Source organism: Pempheris klunzingeri, chromosome 20 (assembly GCF_042242105.1).
Source record: "Pempheris klunzingeri isolate RE-2024b chromosome 20, fPemKlu1.hap1, whole genome shotgun sequence".
In the NCBI taxonomy this organism is placed as follows: domain Eukaryota; kingdom Metazoa; phylum Chordata; class Actinopteri; order Acropomatiformes; family Pempheridae; genus Pempheris; species Pempheris klunzingeri.
The window spans coordinates 11955413-11971269 of NC_092031.1; the positions used below are offsets into that span (position 1 = coordinate 11955413).

A 15857-nucleotide genomic window follows, 5' to 3' on the forward strand; every position below is an offset into this window, starting at 1 on the left:
CGAGACAAGAGGTAGTATTCAAAAGTGTGTAATCATCATCAGAAACGCACATCGTTATACAAAAATTATTGCTGCTTTATTACGTTTCTGTACTAAAAACCATCTGACGGCTCTTCTGAGATGCAGCTCATCTACTTTCCTGTTTCTCTGAAAAGTCTTAACAGGTGTAAACAATGCAGGAATACTGTGGGAGAGAATTTGCCTTTCAGATCCAGTGCGGCTTCAGCTCAGCAGAAAAAAGAAAGAAAAAAGAAGGTGTTGAATTTCACACGTAACACTTTCTATCCAGTCTTTTCCTTCATTGCTTCAATCGCTCCCCTTCGTTTCAGGTTTGTGAACAGCAACGCAAAGTTGACGATGTATGTTGACACGCAGACCATGCAGAAATCCCCCAGAACAAAGGCGAGAATGGATGCGAGATAGAGTGAGCCGGCCACAGACACCCAGGAGGAGAAGACCAAAAACATTACTGCTTTTTTAGACAGAGACAGTCCTGCAGTAAAGACAAACACAGACGAGTTCAGTCCATCAACAAAACACATTTGCTGAGCAATATTTGGGAAATCGCACATAAACTCGATGTGCTTGACTTATTGATGAATGGATGTAATGACAAAATACAGTGTTATATGTGATTATTATTACATCTTTAAGGAAATGCAACATTGAATGTAGCTTAAGTGCAGGCCCAGCTGTGGTTCACCAACATGCTGGACTGCAAACACCATCTATTTTGCCTAAAAACACTCACTAAATGCTCTGTAATTCACAGAAGACAATGACAGACTAACCAAGGCCCATCTGCAGAGTGTAAAATATGATGCCAAGCACGCTGTTGGGCTGGTTCAGAGGACTATCTTTGGCAACAAAGAACTGGACCAAGCCAAAACCACGTCCCCATCTGCCAAAAAAAGAAAAGAGAAACAGTGAGAACAGCACATTACTGAAAATAACACAGCCTGCAATGGTTTAGAACTCCTGTAAAAAGAATCAGGCATGCAGATTATTTCATGAAAGACAACCAGGCAGGAGATGTCAAAGCAGGCACTGAAGATAGAGGCTGATGTGAAGCACTTTGCAGATGATTTTAACACGTGGCAACGTCGGTTCAGCACAACAGAGCAGGTATGAGCTGGCTAAAAAAAAAAAAAAAAACACGAGCAATAAAAACATACCTGGAGGTAAAAACCTTGGAGCAGCTCACAGACTCCCCGAGGTCGCACATCGCCCTGTAATCTGGGTTTCTCTCTCGGGACAGCTCGACGTGAAGCGCGTAAACAGACAAAAACAAACCGAAAACGCACAGAAATACGCGCACTTTTCTCTCCCACGTCTGAAACGCCATGATTTTCTTCCAGAGCGCTTTCACGTGAGATTAAAACGACTCCTCTTTGGCTTCCTTTAAAACTTTCCCAAACTGTCTCCTCGGTCGAGTCGACGTGTTAAAAGTCAGATTCTCACTTGTGATTGGTCTGCAGGAGTTTTGTCGCTGCTTTTTATTGGACAGCTGGGATGTGGGCGCAGCCACAGAGTCTACTGTGTGTTTACTGTGTGTTTTACTGTGGACTTCAGTCTGATGGGCCTGTTCATGCCCCTGCAGCCTCTCTCAGGACAGTGTATTTGTGCTCTGTGCATAATTATAACAATCTGCTGCCTGAACATAGTATAAGCCTCATGTATAATCAGCGGTGGAATACCACAGTGTAAAAACACTCACAAGAAATTTGAAATTTTTTGCAAGTAAAAGCACAGAAATGTACATAACGTTGCACATAGCAAAAGGAATTCAATGCTGTAGTTGTTCAAGATAGAGATCATTTTAACTACTTTACAGCCGTTGCTTTTTTTGGACAAGGCTGGATCACAGCCTGAGCGAAGAGGAGAGCTGCCACAGGGACCTCGAAAGCTCCAGGTTCACTGTCTGTCAATTTGCTATATCTAAATTGATTTAAGAATCTGCACTACTACAATACAATTCATTTTATCATTCATCATTCATTTTCACAATTGGTTCCAAAGTTATGTTCTGTTGCAATAGCAATTAGAGTAGTTATTGGTCTATTGTTGTGATTATGGTTATTGTTATTATTGGTAGCAGTAGTATTTGATGTAATAATAGTAATATTCTACTTTACTAGTTGTTAATTACGTTCATCCAAAGAGCCTTGTTTCCTAATTCAATTCAATTAGCTGGCACGAAAGTTTTGCCAAAACACAAAAACAAATATAAATTTGGACAATACTGTTTACATCAATAGGGCATTAGCTGTGATTAGTACATCATGTTTGCACAGTATTAATGCACACAGCATTGGTGCAGGTGGTCTTGTCCTGAGATCATCAAATTCTGGAAAACGGCGTCACCACCCAAAAAAAACAGAGACCCTTCTGTCTGCACCGATGTCCGGCCTTCCGCTACGCTCTCTGCTCCTATTGGACGATCTTCCTGACGTCGCCTCCTCTCATTGGTCAGTCACATGGCACTCAAGCCCAACACGGAACAGCATCGAGGAAGCGGCAGACAAAAACAAGAGACAACCGCGCTACTACGGGATTAAAAACTATAATTACGAACATTGTGGTTGGCTCGTAATGTTAAAGTGTGTTCCGTTACTTAGAAAGACGTCTCTAGTTTGTTCCCGTTTGGTTTTACAAACAAAGAAAGACATGATTTAACGGGTTACGTTCCTGGAAAGCCTGAGCTTCAGGTAACTAGCCTACGCCCCTGCGCCAAAAAGTGGGTAAGCCTGCGTCTTTATCATGGCATTAGTTTACTTTAACCATTCTGTAGCACAAAAACTTTCAGGCCCCACGAAGACGGCTGCTCGTGGATGTGTTTTATGTGTGTGTACTTGTCAGCAGACTCCAGCTGTAATCTGGAGACGTCTTTCAACACAGCTACAGGTTTTGGCCTGACACACGTGAAGTTGCTGATGGTCACGCCTCGTTTCTGCCTGGTCAGCTTATTTTAATAGCCACAATCAATTTACCAGCATTTTAACAGATTCCTTTTGTTTTGTCAATAATGCTTGCCAAACCATTATCTCAGTCGTGTTAAGTTATATATGTGTCTGTGCAGGGCTGTAATGGCCACTGACTGACCTCTTGAGAAAGAGTCCTGAAGTGACTACTGAGGATGTGAAACAGAAATATTACCACTGATTTACATCAGTGGCTCTGGGCTCAGGGCTTTTGGCTGGACTGATTATTTTAGGGACATACAGGAAAATGTTGTTGTCCAGTAGTTTTGTAAGCATGCAGGTGAGATTATAAAGGGTTTTGTTAAAGACGCTGACACTTCTATTCAGTGCTGCTACAAATACCTATTTGAATTTTTAAGTAACTGGTCTATTATTTCTTTTAATAACTGAATGATTGTTTTGTCTATTGAGTGTCAGAAAACGGCAAGACATTTCCCAGAGTGAAAAGAAACAATGTGACTTGCTTGTTTTGTCTAGCCAACAGCCAAATACCTGAAGTTATTCAGTTTACTATCATATAGCATAAGCCAATCAACAAATACTCACATTTGAGATGCTGGAACAATCAATTGCTTGGCATATTTTAAGGTGACTTGAACAATTATTTCATTATGAATACAGTTGCAGATTAGTCTTTTGTTGATCAAGCTATTCTTTCATTTAGGGCTTGGCAATAATTTAATATTTATGCTTTCTCAACTTTCAGCAGAATCATATTTTAATCACATAATTTTACTATGTCACACTATGTATTTTTCCTGTCTAAATGATTAAGATGTGACCAAAGATGAATGAAATTTGCAAGTTAGGTTTTTGTTTTACATACACAGTGTTTTGTCTGCATAATGGTGAAACTCATTCATACTCATTGCTTTTATTTACAGTATTAATCTACTCTTGGCATACATTTGCCATATTGTGATAAATATAGCAAAAATATCCTCAATAATATTGTGACAAGGATTTTAACCACATTACCCAGCCTTAGTTGTATTAAACCACCAAAATGTTTAGTTTAGTAAACAAGTATTACTGTAATATAGTCCTCAGCACAGCACTTAGGAACATTTAAGATGATAGCAATGGATAACCCTCACTTTTTCATTCCTGATCCTTTATAGAAAAATGTCAACTGAGGAGGGTGGTGAAGGTAAAAATGGTCAATCAGTGACCATGTCGCCTGAAAGAATGGCCACTGACAAAAGCAGAGAAAACCAGAACCAGCGTGTCGTCGAGGCAACAGGGGGCACCACAGACACCAGCACAACAGCAAAGAACCTGGCTTTGCTTAAAGCACACTCCCTGGATGTGAAGTTCGACGTCGGAGAAGAGTATGATATCATAGAAACCATTGGCACAGGGGCCTATGGCGTTGTTTCATCAGCTAGGAGACGGGACAATGGTAAGCCTGAATTGATGAAGAAATAATACATTACTCATTCTGTGTATTACAGTGCTCAGTGTGGAAATTAATTATCAGTTAACATTGTCATGCAGTCTCAGTTGTACACCCTGTCTGTCCTGCTGGGTCTTCTTATTTGGGCTTATTTACATTTCACAGGCCAGCAGGTGGCGATAAAGAAGATCTCCAATGCTTTTGAAGTGGTGACAAATGCCAAACGCACGTTACGAGAGCTTAAGATACTCAAGCACTTCAAACATGATAACATAATCGCCATCAAGGACATCCTGCAGCCTAACCTCCCTCACTCTGCCTTCAAGTCTGTGTATGTACTTTTTGTTTCATTGCAACTTTGGTTTTGTAACTGAGACAACATGATCTTTCAGTTGTAAATTCTGATACCTTCTCATGTGTGCAGGTACGTGGTGCTGGACCTCATGGAGAGCGACTTGCACCAGATCATACACTCTGCCCAGACACTCACCTCAGAGCACACACGCTACTTTCTGTACCAGCTCCTCCGTGGCCTTAAGTATGTGCACTCTGCCAATGTCATTCACCGTGACCTCAAACCCTCCAACCTGTTAGTGAACGAGAACTGTGAGCTAAAAATCGGTGACTTCGGCATGGCGAGGGGTCTCAGTTCTCACCCTGAAGAGTCTCATTCCTTCATGACTGAGTATGTGGCAACTCGATGGTACCGTGCTCCTGAACTCCTGCTGTCTCTGAATCACTATAGTTTGGCCATCGACTTGTGGTCTGTGGGCTGCATCTTTGCCGAAATGTTGGGGCGTAAGCAGCTTTTCCCTGGGAAACACTACGTCCACCAGCTCCAGCTCATTTTGTCTGTGTTAGGCACTCCTCCTGAGGGCTTAATCGGTGCTATTAGGGCTGACAGAGTACGCTCCTATGTTCAGAGTCTTCCATCGCGGTCCGCTGTGCCTTTGGCCAAACTGTACCCACAAGCTGAAGCAGAGGCTTTAAACCTGCTGGCAGCCATGTTGCGCTTTGACCCTCGCGAGAGAATCAGTGTAACACAAGCACTGGAGCATCCTTACCTGGCCAAGTACCACGACCCAGATGATGAGCCAATTTGTGTGCCAGCTTTTGACTTTGAATTTGACAAACTTCCGATGAACAAGGAGCAAATTAAAGAGGCGATTCTGATGGAGATCCAGGACTTTCATCAAAATAAACAGATCAGTCGTCAAAGACTGCAGTTCAGGCCCTTGGCAAGGGCGAATGTCAGAGCTGCAGCACAAAGCAGTAACCAGTGTAGCGCTCAGCCCTCCACTGTTAACCTGAGCAAATCAACACTGGTTCCAATGGTACAACACCCACAAGCAGCGCAGATACAACAGCAGCAAATGAGAGAGGTAAAATCTCAACAGCAACAAGACCACACACCAGCAGATGGGAACCATACATTTACAAATCAGATGCAAACCTTTAACAAGCCCACATCCCTTTTAGAAGTGACCCCGCCTCACGTGACCCATAATTTGCCTCTTCTCTCTAAAAGCGAAAGTGGCCCAGTTGATGTGGACATGCCCAGTGCCAACTCAGACAGCGGCCAGCCAGAGACTATAGATTTAACAACACCAGTGTCAAGTCAGGACACTCCATTAGAAACAATGAGAGACAGTGAGGTACAGGATCAGCTAACCAGCAGTCAGGCTTCTCTGACTCAGCCCACCCAGAGCCAGTCCATGACCCAGGCTCCCACCCCCATTCCTGCCACGCCAGCACAGACCATGACACCCCTGCCCACCACTGTGCCTTCCCTGTCTCTCTCTGTGGCACAGGCCCAGTCACTGTCTCAGTCCCTTTCACAGTCACTGTCTAAGAGTGCCAGGCCTCCTCCAGGTGCAGGAGAGGGAACTAGAAAAGAAGGAGCTATCTCAGAGGACACTAAAGCTGCACTTAAAGCAGCTTTATTGAAATCAGCGCTCAGAAATAAAGCCAGGGGTGGTAAGTTCATTGTTTTTCATATCTACCTATATCAACAACGTTTCATTCTTCAGACCACCTTTATCTCAATTTGATATCTTCTATTGCAGATGGAAATACCTCTGCTCTAGGCATTGACGCTGGCGCAGGAGGAGGTGTATCATCCTCCCTGTCCTCTGTTTCAGAGGCGCGTCGGCCTGTCACAGCCCAGGAGCGTCAACGAGAAAGAGAGGAGAAAAGAAGGAAGAGGCAGGAACGTGCAAGAGAGAGGGAGAGGAAACTGAAGGAAAAGGAGCGAAGAGAGGGAAAGCAGGGGGACTCGCTGGGTGGGGTTCTGCTGAGTGACAATGACAAAAGCCTTTTGCAGCGTTGGACAAAAATGATGGACAGCCGCAACGAGAAATCTCAGGCCCCTATTAATGATGGAGCAAAGAATAAGGACTGCACCGTGAATTCGCACAGGGGCGTAACTATCGGTGATAACTCTCAAGGATCACTGAACAATAAAGCAGACAAGGAGGCAAGGAAGATTCAGTCTCATGAACAGTTAATCTCTCAAGTTAAACCTAACCAGCCAGGCATGTTTCAGCCTCCCAGCAACCAGCAACCACCTGTACTTTTCACCATGAGCCAGAGGAAGCCTCCAGGGGATATAGTTGTTGCTGTGAGCGGAGGGATAGATATAATGGCCGTCACTAGTGGCTTTGTTAAGAACAACACACTCAAACCTCACACTGAGAGCAATGGACAAAGTGGTTTCAACTGTTTGGGGAACTGGAGCGGGCAACAATTAGAGACAAGGCCACCAACGCAACCGCAAGCAAACAGGAAAACACAGCCTCTACCATCGAGTTTTCTTCAGCCCCAGCTCCAACCTCAGTCCCAAACTCAGCCTGACCCTCAACCTCAGTCGCAGCTGCTACCCTTGGAGAGTTTTTTGACTAAAGCCCCAACGCTAACCACCAGAGAGACAAATGGGAATGTGGACATTGGAGGCCAAAATAACCTTAATTCCCACCCTAACCCCTCAACTGCTGGTCCCATGGAGAAGCTGTGTCCCTCCGTAGGAGAAAAATCTGGGCCACAGACCACAAACCCTCTCTGTGGGGCTTTAGGGGTCCCCTCACAGCCTCATCCCAGTTTAGGATTCACAGATACTGGACAGCAAGGGCCCTCCATTGCCCCGGACATCCATACAGTAACACTGCAGCTCTCAAAGTCCCAGGTGTGTCTTGAGGTTTTTTCTGCTGCATTGTGTTAAATATTCTATTGTTTTTTTGCAGGTAGCGTTTTACCCAAAAAGCTATATGTACCGTACTGGTGTTTCTCTCATTATACATGCTATACAAAAACATTACTTTCTTGTACATATATACCAGGTTTAAATGTCACAATATTGTGCTTCCTTCGAACTGATCTCAAGGATACAAAGTTCAGTTGACCCAATGTTTCCCCCTTTTCTGCTGTCAGGTAGAGGACGTTTTACCTCCGGTGTTCTCGGTCACCCCTAAAGGCAGTGGAGCTGGGTACGGTGTGGGCTTTGACCTGGATGACCTTCTCAACCAGTCTCTCACCGACCTGCAACACTGTGACCGGGACAGGTAAGGTCTAAAACACTAGGGAAAAAAATAAAAAATTCTCTCTGCCTATATATCTGGTACTCGTCATTCAGGCAAATATGGTTCTGCAGCCGTACAGTAGCTCCAGGTCAACCACGGCTGACCCTCATAATTTTATTAGACCGTGGACAGCTATGTGTGCTTTACATTACTGCCTTCTCTGTGATGTTTTAACGGCAGATTCATCATGACGGATGCAGCTGAAGCAGTTCAAAGCATTGAAGCAGTTTGTTCTCACATGCAAACTGTCATGCAAATATTTGAGAAGCTAGTTGGTCATCAAAATAGTTGCCAATTCATTTTCTGCAGATCAGTTAATTTGTTCAAGCTCTATTTGGTTTAACAGTCTCAACAATGACGTTTCTGATGTAGAAAAGAAATATGACTGGTGTCCAATCAGGAACAAGTATTTCCCAAGGCAGCGGTATATAAAGTTTCTAATCATGCTCTACAGTCATGTCAAAATGTCTTTGTAGTTGATGAGACCCAAACTAACATCAGAGGGCTAGTCCTAAGTAGTACTATAGGTATTCTAATTATCAGTGTTCACCCTTTATATGGAATTTAATGTCTTATATATAATAATTTAATTAAATGCAGTCAGGAGCAGGATTTCAGAATCAAGTTGGATGACGCATGTTGACCTACCAAGTGCAAACACCACACATCACTGTTATTCTTCAAGCATAATGTAGCTTTTAGTCTCCCAACCTGCTGCATGTTTCCTTGTTGATGGTTTCATTTTAGTCAATAATCTAGTTAATAGTGCTTCTTTATAATAAGTTACACTTTAAATGGCTTCTAAGTGTCAAAGCAGCAAAGTGTGTTATGGACTTTGACAAAGAACTGAAAAACAGCTGGATGAAATTTGAACTAGCCTTTCTTAAAGATCCCCTCAAGACATGTTTTTCGGACATATAAACATGCCTTATTACAAAAAAACCACAATCTGTGAATATACAAGTATGGAAAGTCAATTCTCAGTGTTCGTGTACCAGAGGTTTCAGGTTTCCTAATCACACGTGTGCTTATAAAAGAACGATTGGCGTCCCAACTAGTTGTGATGTCACAAAATTATCTCACGTGCATACATACATGTTTGTGCTCAGTGAAGGTAAAACATTGAAGTGAAGTCACAAGAGGCAACACGCACACATTTCAGGACAACTCTCCTTCTTGGCTCTCTTCTGTTGTAGCACAAAGTATCTTTTGTACGATAAAAGAGAGCCACTCCTAATGCTTTCTTTATTTTTCCTCTCCTTCATTAGTTATGACTCGGCCCCCCTTTCGGCTTCGCTCTTATCTGATTGGAGCGAGGTTCACCGAATGACTCCTGCTGATCTGGAATCACTGCAGCAGGAGCTGCAGCTTGGCTCTCCCATGATCCTCTCTGATACCATTCCCCCTGATGCCTGACGTCCCCTTCCAGGAATTTACAGGACAACACTCAGATTTGTGTAAATGTTAGATTTAGTGACTCAAGTGAAGACCTATCAAATTAATTTAAATGCTAGTTTTTTTGTTTGTTTTTTTAACAGGCACTACAAAGCAGTTTTTTTTTTTTTTTTACCATTATGACATGCTGCGCTTTATTTATAATAAAGGAAACTGTGCCATCACCTGTCTCTGCCTCTGGATATTTAATGAACTTAATTTATTTAAAAGGAACCATTTCAAATAACAATTTAAACATTAGATATTTATTTATTTATTTTAACATTTGTTCCAAAACATTTTATTTCAAAGTCAACTGCTTTAATACACCCACTATTATATAAGTATTAAAATATTTAAAAAAGCTTTAAAAGACAACTGAAATTTCTATGCTTATTGGTACACATTTCCAAAGTCAGATATCAGAAATGGAACTGAGCACTGACCTGATCATAATAATCAAATTAACACTTTATTTCAAATACAGAAGACATAATTTATTTAGCTCATAATTCTGATTTAAAAGACATACCTATCAAAACTACTTTGGATCAAAGATCATCATGCAGAAATAAGTCCTAAAAATTAAGATTATATTACATTTCATGTTCATTATGGCTCCATGTGCATGCCAGGTACATTTTTCTAGTTTTACTTTTCAGGACCACTTTGGACTTAAATCTGACACATACTCACCTCCTTCATTATGCGGCTCGGTTCATTGTCTACTTCCCAGAAATGCAGTTTTCAAAGTGTCTCATCTCTGAAGCAAGGTCAGTAAAGAGAACAGACAGCTGACCAACACGGCAGCCCTACCACACCAATTCTGGGTGGCTCGGCCATACAGCTGGATGTCTGGTATCGTGTTGCTGATGAAGGTCGAGTAGCTGGTCAGTCTGGTGTACACACCTGGCTTGTTGGGTCGAGCACAGCCCAGTCCAAAACTCACCACCCCAGCCTGCACCCAGGTCCCATTTACCATCTGGCAGACGAGAGGCCCTCCTGAATCACCCTGGAAAGACGACACAAAAAACACACAGACTTGTTCAGCTTTCACCACTGGGAGGTATCAAAGTGCTCAAATGGAAGGCCTTACAAACTAGATACTGATTGCAGAAAAGTAGCGATCCAAGTTATTTACAAAGCGGGTTCTTGTTTTGCTCGTCTAAGCAAGCAAGCGTGTGTTTGTGAATGCAGCACAAACAGCTGAGCCAACAATACCTGGCAGGAGTCCTTGCTGCCCTCCTGGTATCCAGCACAGATCATGTCATACAGGATGTCCACCTGCTCTGTCGGGTCCGTCCGGTACATCTCCCAACATGAACTCTGGGAGATGATTGGCACCTGCACTTGCTGCAGAGTACCGACTCCTTGCAGGGGGACTGAGGGGAATATGAGGACAGACTGAGTTTGAAGAACAAAAGCACTGTGAGACTAAGCTAAAACTAAAAACAGGTGGCCAATGAGTTTTTCTTTGCTACTATCCAGTGTCATTTGAAAGATGTGTTAATTTTTTATGTTTTTGTCGAGTGTAAAGCTTCAATTACAAAACAGTGTCACTGCCATTTATTGTCCTTTTCCACTGTTTAACTGCTGTTTGTAGTCTGTCTCAGTAACCCGTTCTGTTTACTGTGTTCTTGGTACTGTGTGCAAATATGTAAATATTGTTTAATATGATAAGATAAAATCAAACCAAGCCAGCATCCACTTACCATGCAAATTATTTCATGGTCACAATTCTATGACTGTAACTGCTGCTGTGGTTACTTTGTGGTTTTTCTTTCTTCTTCTATTTATATTATGCATGTGTCTGTTTATCTGAGGCAAGCTGCTGCATACAATTAACTTTACAGGATAAATATATTTGTATTGAATTGAATATAATTCTTTATGGTGCAAATCTGTTGTAATGTAGTCCCATGATGTAGAATGGCATAAATTGCCATTCACTATTAAAAATATCCACAATGAACAGATCTTTGTGAAATAAATGTTTCTAATCAATATAATGATAATAGCATTAATATATTACTATATGGACACATCTATGCTACAGTACATGTAAAATTACAAATTAATGTTCAGGGCAATTAAGTGTGTTCCACTGTCATGAATTACATCAGACAAAACTGTCCACATGTCCACAACACCAGAACTCGATTGGAATGATTAATCTGACATTAGCATTTAATAACACAGTCTGATCATGTCACAATGGGATTCCATAAACTAAAATATTAAATTATAGCCCCGCCGTAGTGATTTGTAGATATTAATCCCTTGTGAAGGAGTGGTTACTGCAAACCCATCTGTTCCTGCTCTGATGAACAAAAACAGTGAATGACACCAATAGGACAGAGAGTAACTCATTCATTTATCATTGCTGGCTTTATACTTTCTGACACCTGGACCCCCACTTGGCACATCTGCGATCATTGCTTATAGTGAAAAGATCGTGACAACAAAGATCACGACATCAAGTCATTTTCATCAATGAAAAGTATAATTAACTCCCATGCCAGAGGCCAAGAGAAATAAAAAGGCCATTTAGCAGATTTGTAAAACATCTAAAAAGCTGAGCTGAAGTTACCAGCACACATGCTACCACGATGTGAAGAATTCAGCAAGTCTTACCTCCATCCCGGATATGCCCCCAGCCGGTGACATAGCACGGCATGCCACCTGGGAACAGGGTGCCAGAGGCGGGCAAGCAAACGGGACGGACGTGATCTGACCAGGTTACTGGGCTGGACAGCTGCACCAACGCCAAATCCTTCCCACTGTGAGGCTCGATGTACCCGGATGGAATCACCACCCGGCTCACACGATGCATTGACTCGTGCAAGTTGATGCCATTCTGCTGGAAACGGCCAGCATAGATGATGTGAGATCCAGTGTCGGATGGACTGAAAGAAGACGAGGGACACTGATTTGAACCTGCAAGACTTTAAGTTTTATGGTGCCAAAAGGTGCTGAATGGCCAAGCAGGTGCTCCTTGGGCTTGTTGTTTACTACATTCTAGGGTAAATTATTTTTGAAAGACAAAACACATGCGCTCACTTTATCAACAACATTTTGTTGACGGAGGTGCATTTCCCAAATATACAAAGACAGATATTAAACAGTCTCCTCTTAAGGGCTTTAACAAAACTGCAGCAGCTGTAGCCAAGGATTCCTATACAATGACTCAGACGGCTCACAAAAGAGGCAGATTGGTGCCCAGCTGTGAGTTCACCTGCTGGTTTTTGTCTGAGGATAGTTTTCTTACTTGGGGAAACAATGCGCGGCTGATAGGACCCAGTTCTCTGTGATGATGGAGCCTCCACAGATATGGCCAGCAGTGAATGTCTGCAAGCCGAGGGGAGAGAAAAGGGAGTGAGTCACCTCAGCTTCACAAGCAAATCCCTCTCTCAGCAGGTCAGTTTAATAAACAAGACCCAGACTAAACCACACATGCAACTCCCCACAGGCAGAACAGATACTGAAGATCAGATGGCATGGCAGAAGGTGTTTCAGAGGGACCTCACCTGCACATCCACCTGCCACGGCCAAGCCCCATCTGCGGAGTCCATCCCTCCCACAATCCTGTTCTCCACCAGCGGTGGTCGGCCACATTCTTGGCCGTAAGCGGCCACAATACCTGGGTCAGTGACAAATAAGGGTTGGCATGACGAGCAATTAAAAGCATGCATCATGTTTGTTAAAGTGTCTATTTTGTATTTATGTTGGTTTTATGTCATTTTAAATGGCATTTGCATAATTTTTTACAAAAGGTAAGACTCAATGTGGTGGAAAATGTCAAATGGTGTAACCACAAAAGAATGAGAAATACTAAATATTGTATTCACTTCAAGTGTACTTAAAACAATAATTACTTTGTTTTGAAATAACTCATGAAGAGATTTAATTAAGGCTTATCTCTAAATTAAAATTGTATGTGTTTCTGCAATATTGAACATTGATATTGACCTCGTTTTCTAAATACTCTAACAAATTATGTAAAAATTAAAAACCATGTTATATCATTGCAATAGAAGATTAAATTTTGTTCCACATTAGTTTTTCTGTATATAATCACATTTTAATGAAAAATACTGGTTACTCCAATTGACACAAACCGGTAACACCACTTGACTATGTTGCTTCAACAGTCAAAGGTAAATTTAACACGTTTTAATTTATTTCAGTGTGGAAAGAACATCTGACAATGAGAATCAACTCAGGTCTTTTATTGCTATTTCAGTAAAAAAAAAAAAAAAAAAACACTGCCAACAACAAACACTCAAAGGGAACTCATGTCTTCTGTTGCGACTTTAGTTAAAACATCTACAGTAACAAACACTCAAAGTGAACTCATGTCTTCTGTTCAGACGTCCAGGGCTGGGGGACAGGACATCTATATTTTCAGGCTGTGTGTGCTTGGAAATGTTTCCAGTCCTCTGCCATGAGTTTTGAATGCCGTGAGTTCAAAGGTTCTGGCTCAGAGATCGCGCACAGCACATCAGACTCATAATAGAATAGGTGGTCAGGTGGATGAGGCCAGGTGAAGACATTCATTCCCACCCAGCTGTTGCATGCAGCTCATTTCTACTTCTTCACCTACCACCTGCATGACCTGTCCCACAAAAGGCTTACTTTCATATCTGACCAGAATAAAGTTGCCTTTCAGATCCTGCTGACAGTTGGTAGATGTTGAAGGGAGGTTTTCTGGTAGGATGGTAGGAAGTTATAAGTTCCTCAGCTGTTTGCAAGTCAATGCCTCTTTGGACTGCTTCATCGGCAGTACGCTTTACAGCCCCACCCACTCCATCAGGTGCTCCTTTCCCATGTGATTTCTCACTGAAGTTCCAAGTGACGCTTTTGAATCCACACAGAAAAGGCACTGTGCTGAGTAGATAAAAGTTTGTCTTGTTTCTGTATTGGGTCACTGGTCCATCACTTATGACATGCAGAGTTTGAGGTCATGCATTACATTTGCCTATGGCATCCTTCAATACGGGTCCATGTGAGCCCATACAGCACGTTCATCATGGTGGGGAGAGGCAGAGAGAGTGGCATAGGAGAAGGATGATGATTGTGATGATGATGATTGTATATGCCACACAGGTGTGGATTGTAACCTGCTTGCGACTGCCCCCGAAGTGGAAAGCCTGGATTTCACTGTTGAGCTTGCAACTATAGTTATCTGAGAAGTCTGCATGAATGCAGACTTCATCCTCGCATAGTGTGTCTTTCAGCTCTCTAAGTGTTTTGGTTTGGTGGAGAAATTGTGCACATATATTTAGTTATATATTTCTTTAAATATGTAAGTCAGTGCAATACAGATACACATTAGACTTTAAAAGCTATCTTTAAAAAATGGTGCAACATGATGATTATGGATGATGATAAAAAAGTTGCAGATAAATCATTACTTTTTCAAAAAATATAATACTGAACACTTGAAAATAGTTTCACATAGTAAGTCAGTTCATATTGCACCTTTAATCAGCGTCATAAATCACTTATATTTGACAAAATTGGCCTCCAACATAAAGGCTTGTAATAGGATTTTAAATAGAAATGTCAAACGGTGTAACCGGTTACACCGTTTGCCATTTCTATTTAAAATTAAGTAAATATTCATCTTTAGAATTATTATGAATTATCAATGTTTTCCTGAGGTCATACCATTTGACATGTAAACCTACACATACCTGACCACACCCTAAAAATGCTAAATTATCTCATATTTTGAAGAGAGTTACTAACTTTGGCACACAACAGTTCTAGGGGTCCTAGTATATGATGCAACTTCCTGTCACATGATTCTCCTTGAACGGGGGTTACACCGCCTTGACATTTAATGAAGTGGAGAGGACCCACACAATATTCAGATCAATGATGTTCCATTGCATGTATTTGCTATCAGGTAGTACTAATGTAAGATTATGCCAGACTAGTTAATATGGTGTTTTATTGAGAATTTCACCTTTTTTAAGCGAGTTGAATTATTTGGTACCAAGTTTTTACGGTTACACCACTTTGACATTTTTGTAATCATTTCCAAACTATTCTCTCAAAATTGATTCAAAACCAGAAGTTTTAGACTATATGCTATAAAAAAGAATGTATGCAAGTAATTTGTAAGGTTATTTTTAAATTTTGACCCTTTTAAGTTATAAGAAAACCATATGAACACAAAAAAATGAGCGTCACGTCATTGGCCCACCTCCATGAAAACATAAATGACTTTTCTTCTATGTTTCTCTTCTTGACTGTACATTGTAAACACACTACAGACATTCAACTGATGATAACGGATGTTCTGTAGGATTTATGCAGAGAGCACTTTACAGGTAGACAAAGAAACAATAGGCGTAGCAATGGGAGATTGGGGGGGATTTAAGGCGGTTCATGCTCACCTGTTAGGCACCAAAAAATGGCCGAAAACTGTAATTTCGGCGACATTTTGCGAGGTTTCGTAGCACA

At 41.7% G+C, this 15857-nt stretch overlaps 3 protein-coding genes across 4 annotated transcripts; 1 reads left to right on the forward strand and 2 right to left on the reverse strand.

The window, feature by feature from the left end:
- Positions 1-12: 12 nt before the first annotated feature.
- Positions 13-1411, reverse strand: vkorc1 (vitamin K epoxide reductase complex, subunit 1). The gene is made up of 3 exons (XM_070852372.1): positions 1176-1411; positions 792-901; positions 13-493 (listed from the first exon to the last, which is right to left on the reverse strand). Exons 1-3 carry the CDS (start codon positions 1343-1345, stop codon positions 282-284), a joined length of 492 nt encoding a protein of 163 aa, XP_070708473.1. The 5' UTR covers positions 1346-1411; the 3' UTR covers positions 13-281.
- A 1103-nt stretch (positions 1412-2514) lies between these two features.
- Positions 2515-9571, forward strand: mapk7 (mitogen-activated protein kinase 7). Of its 2 annotated transcripts, none has more exons than XM_070852369.1 (7): positions 2515-2741; positions 4103-4383; positions 4543-4708; positions 4802-6354; positions 6444-7558; positions 7804-7934; positions 9221-9571. In XM_070852369.1, the coding sequence occupies exons 2-7, from the start codon at positions 4107-4109 to the stop codon at positions 9366-9368; spliced, it is 3390 nt and encodes a 1129-aa protein (XP_070708470.1). In that variant the 5' UTR covers positions 2515-2741; positions 4103-4106; the 3' UTR covers positions 9369-9571. The 2 variants fall into 2 exon arrangements, with proteins under 2 accessions (XP_070708470.1, XP_070708469.1); XM_070852368.1 differs by having other exon boundaries at positions 2515-2708.
- A 115-nt stretch (positions 9572-9686) lies between these two features.
- On the reverse strand, positions 9687-15857 carry LOC139220295 (serine protease 33). The gene is made up of 6 exons (XM_070852371.1): positions 15791-15857; positions 12914-13026; positions 12655-12734; positions 12021-12292; positions 10608-10768; positions 9687-10398 (listed from the first exon to the last, which is right to left on the reverse strand). The coding sequence occupies exons 1-6, from the start codon at positions 15834-15836 to the stop codon at positions 10144-10146; spliced, it is 927 nt and encodes a 308-aa protein (XP_070708472.1). The 5' UTR covers positions 15837-15857; the 3' UTR covers positions 9687-10143.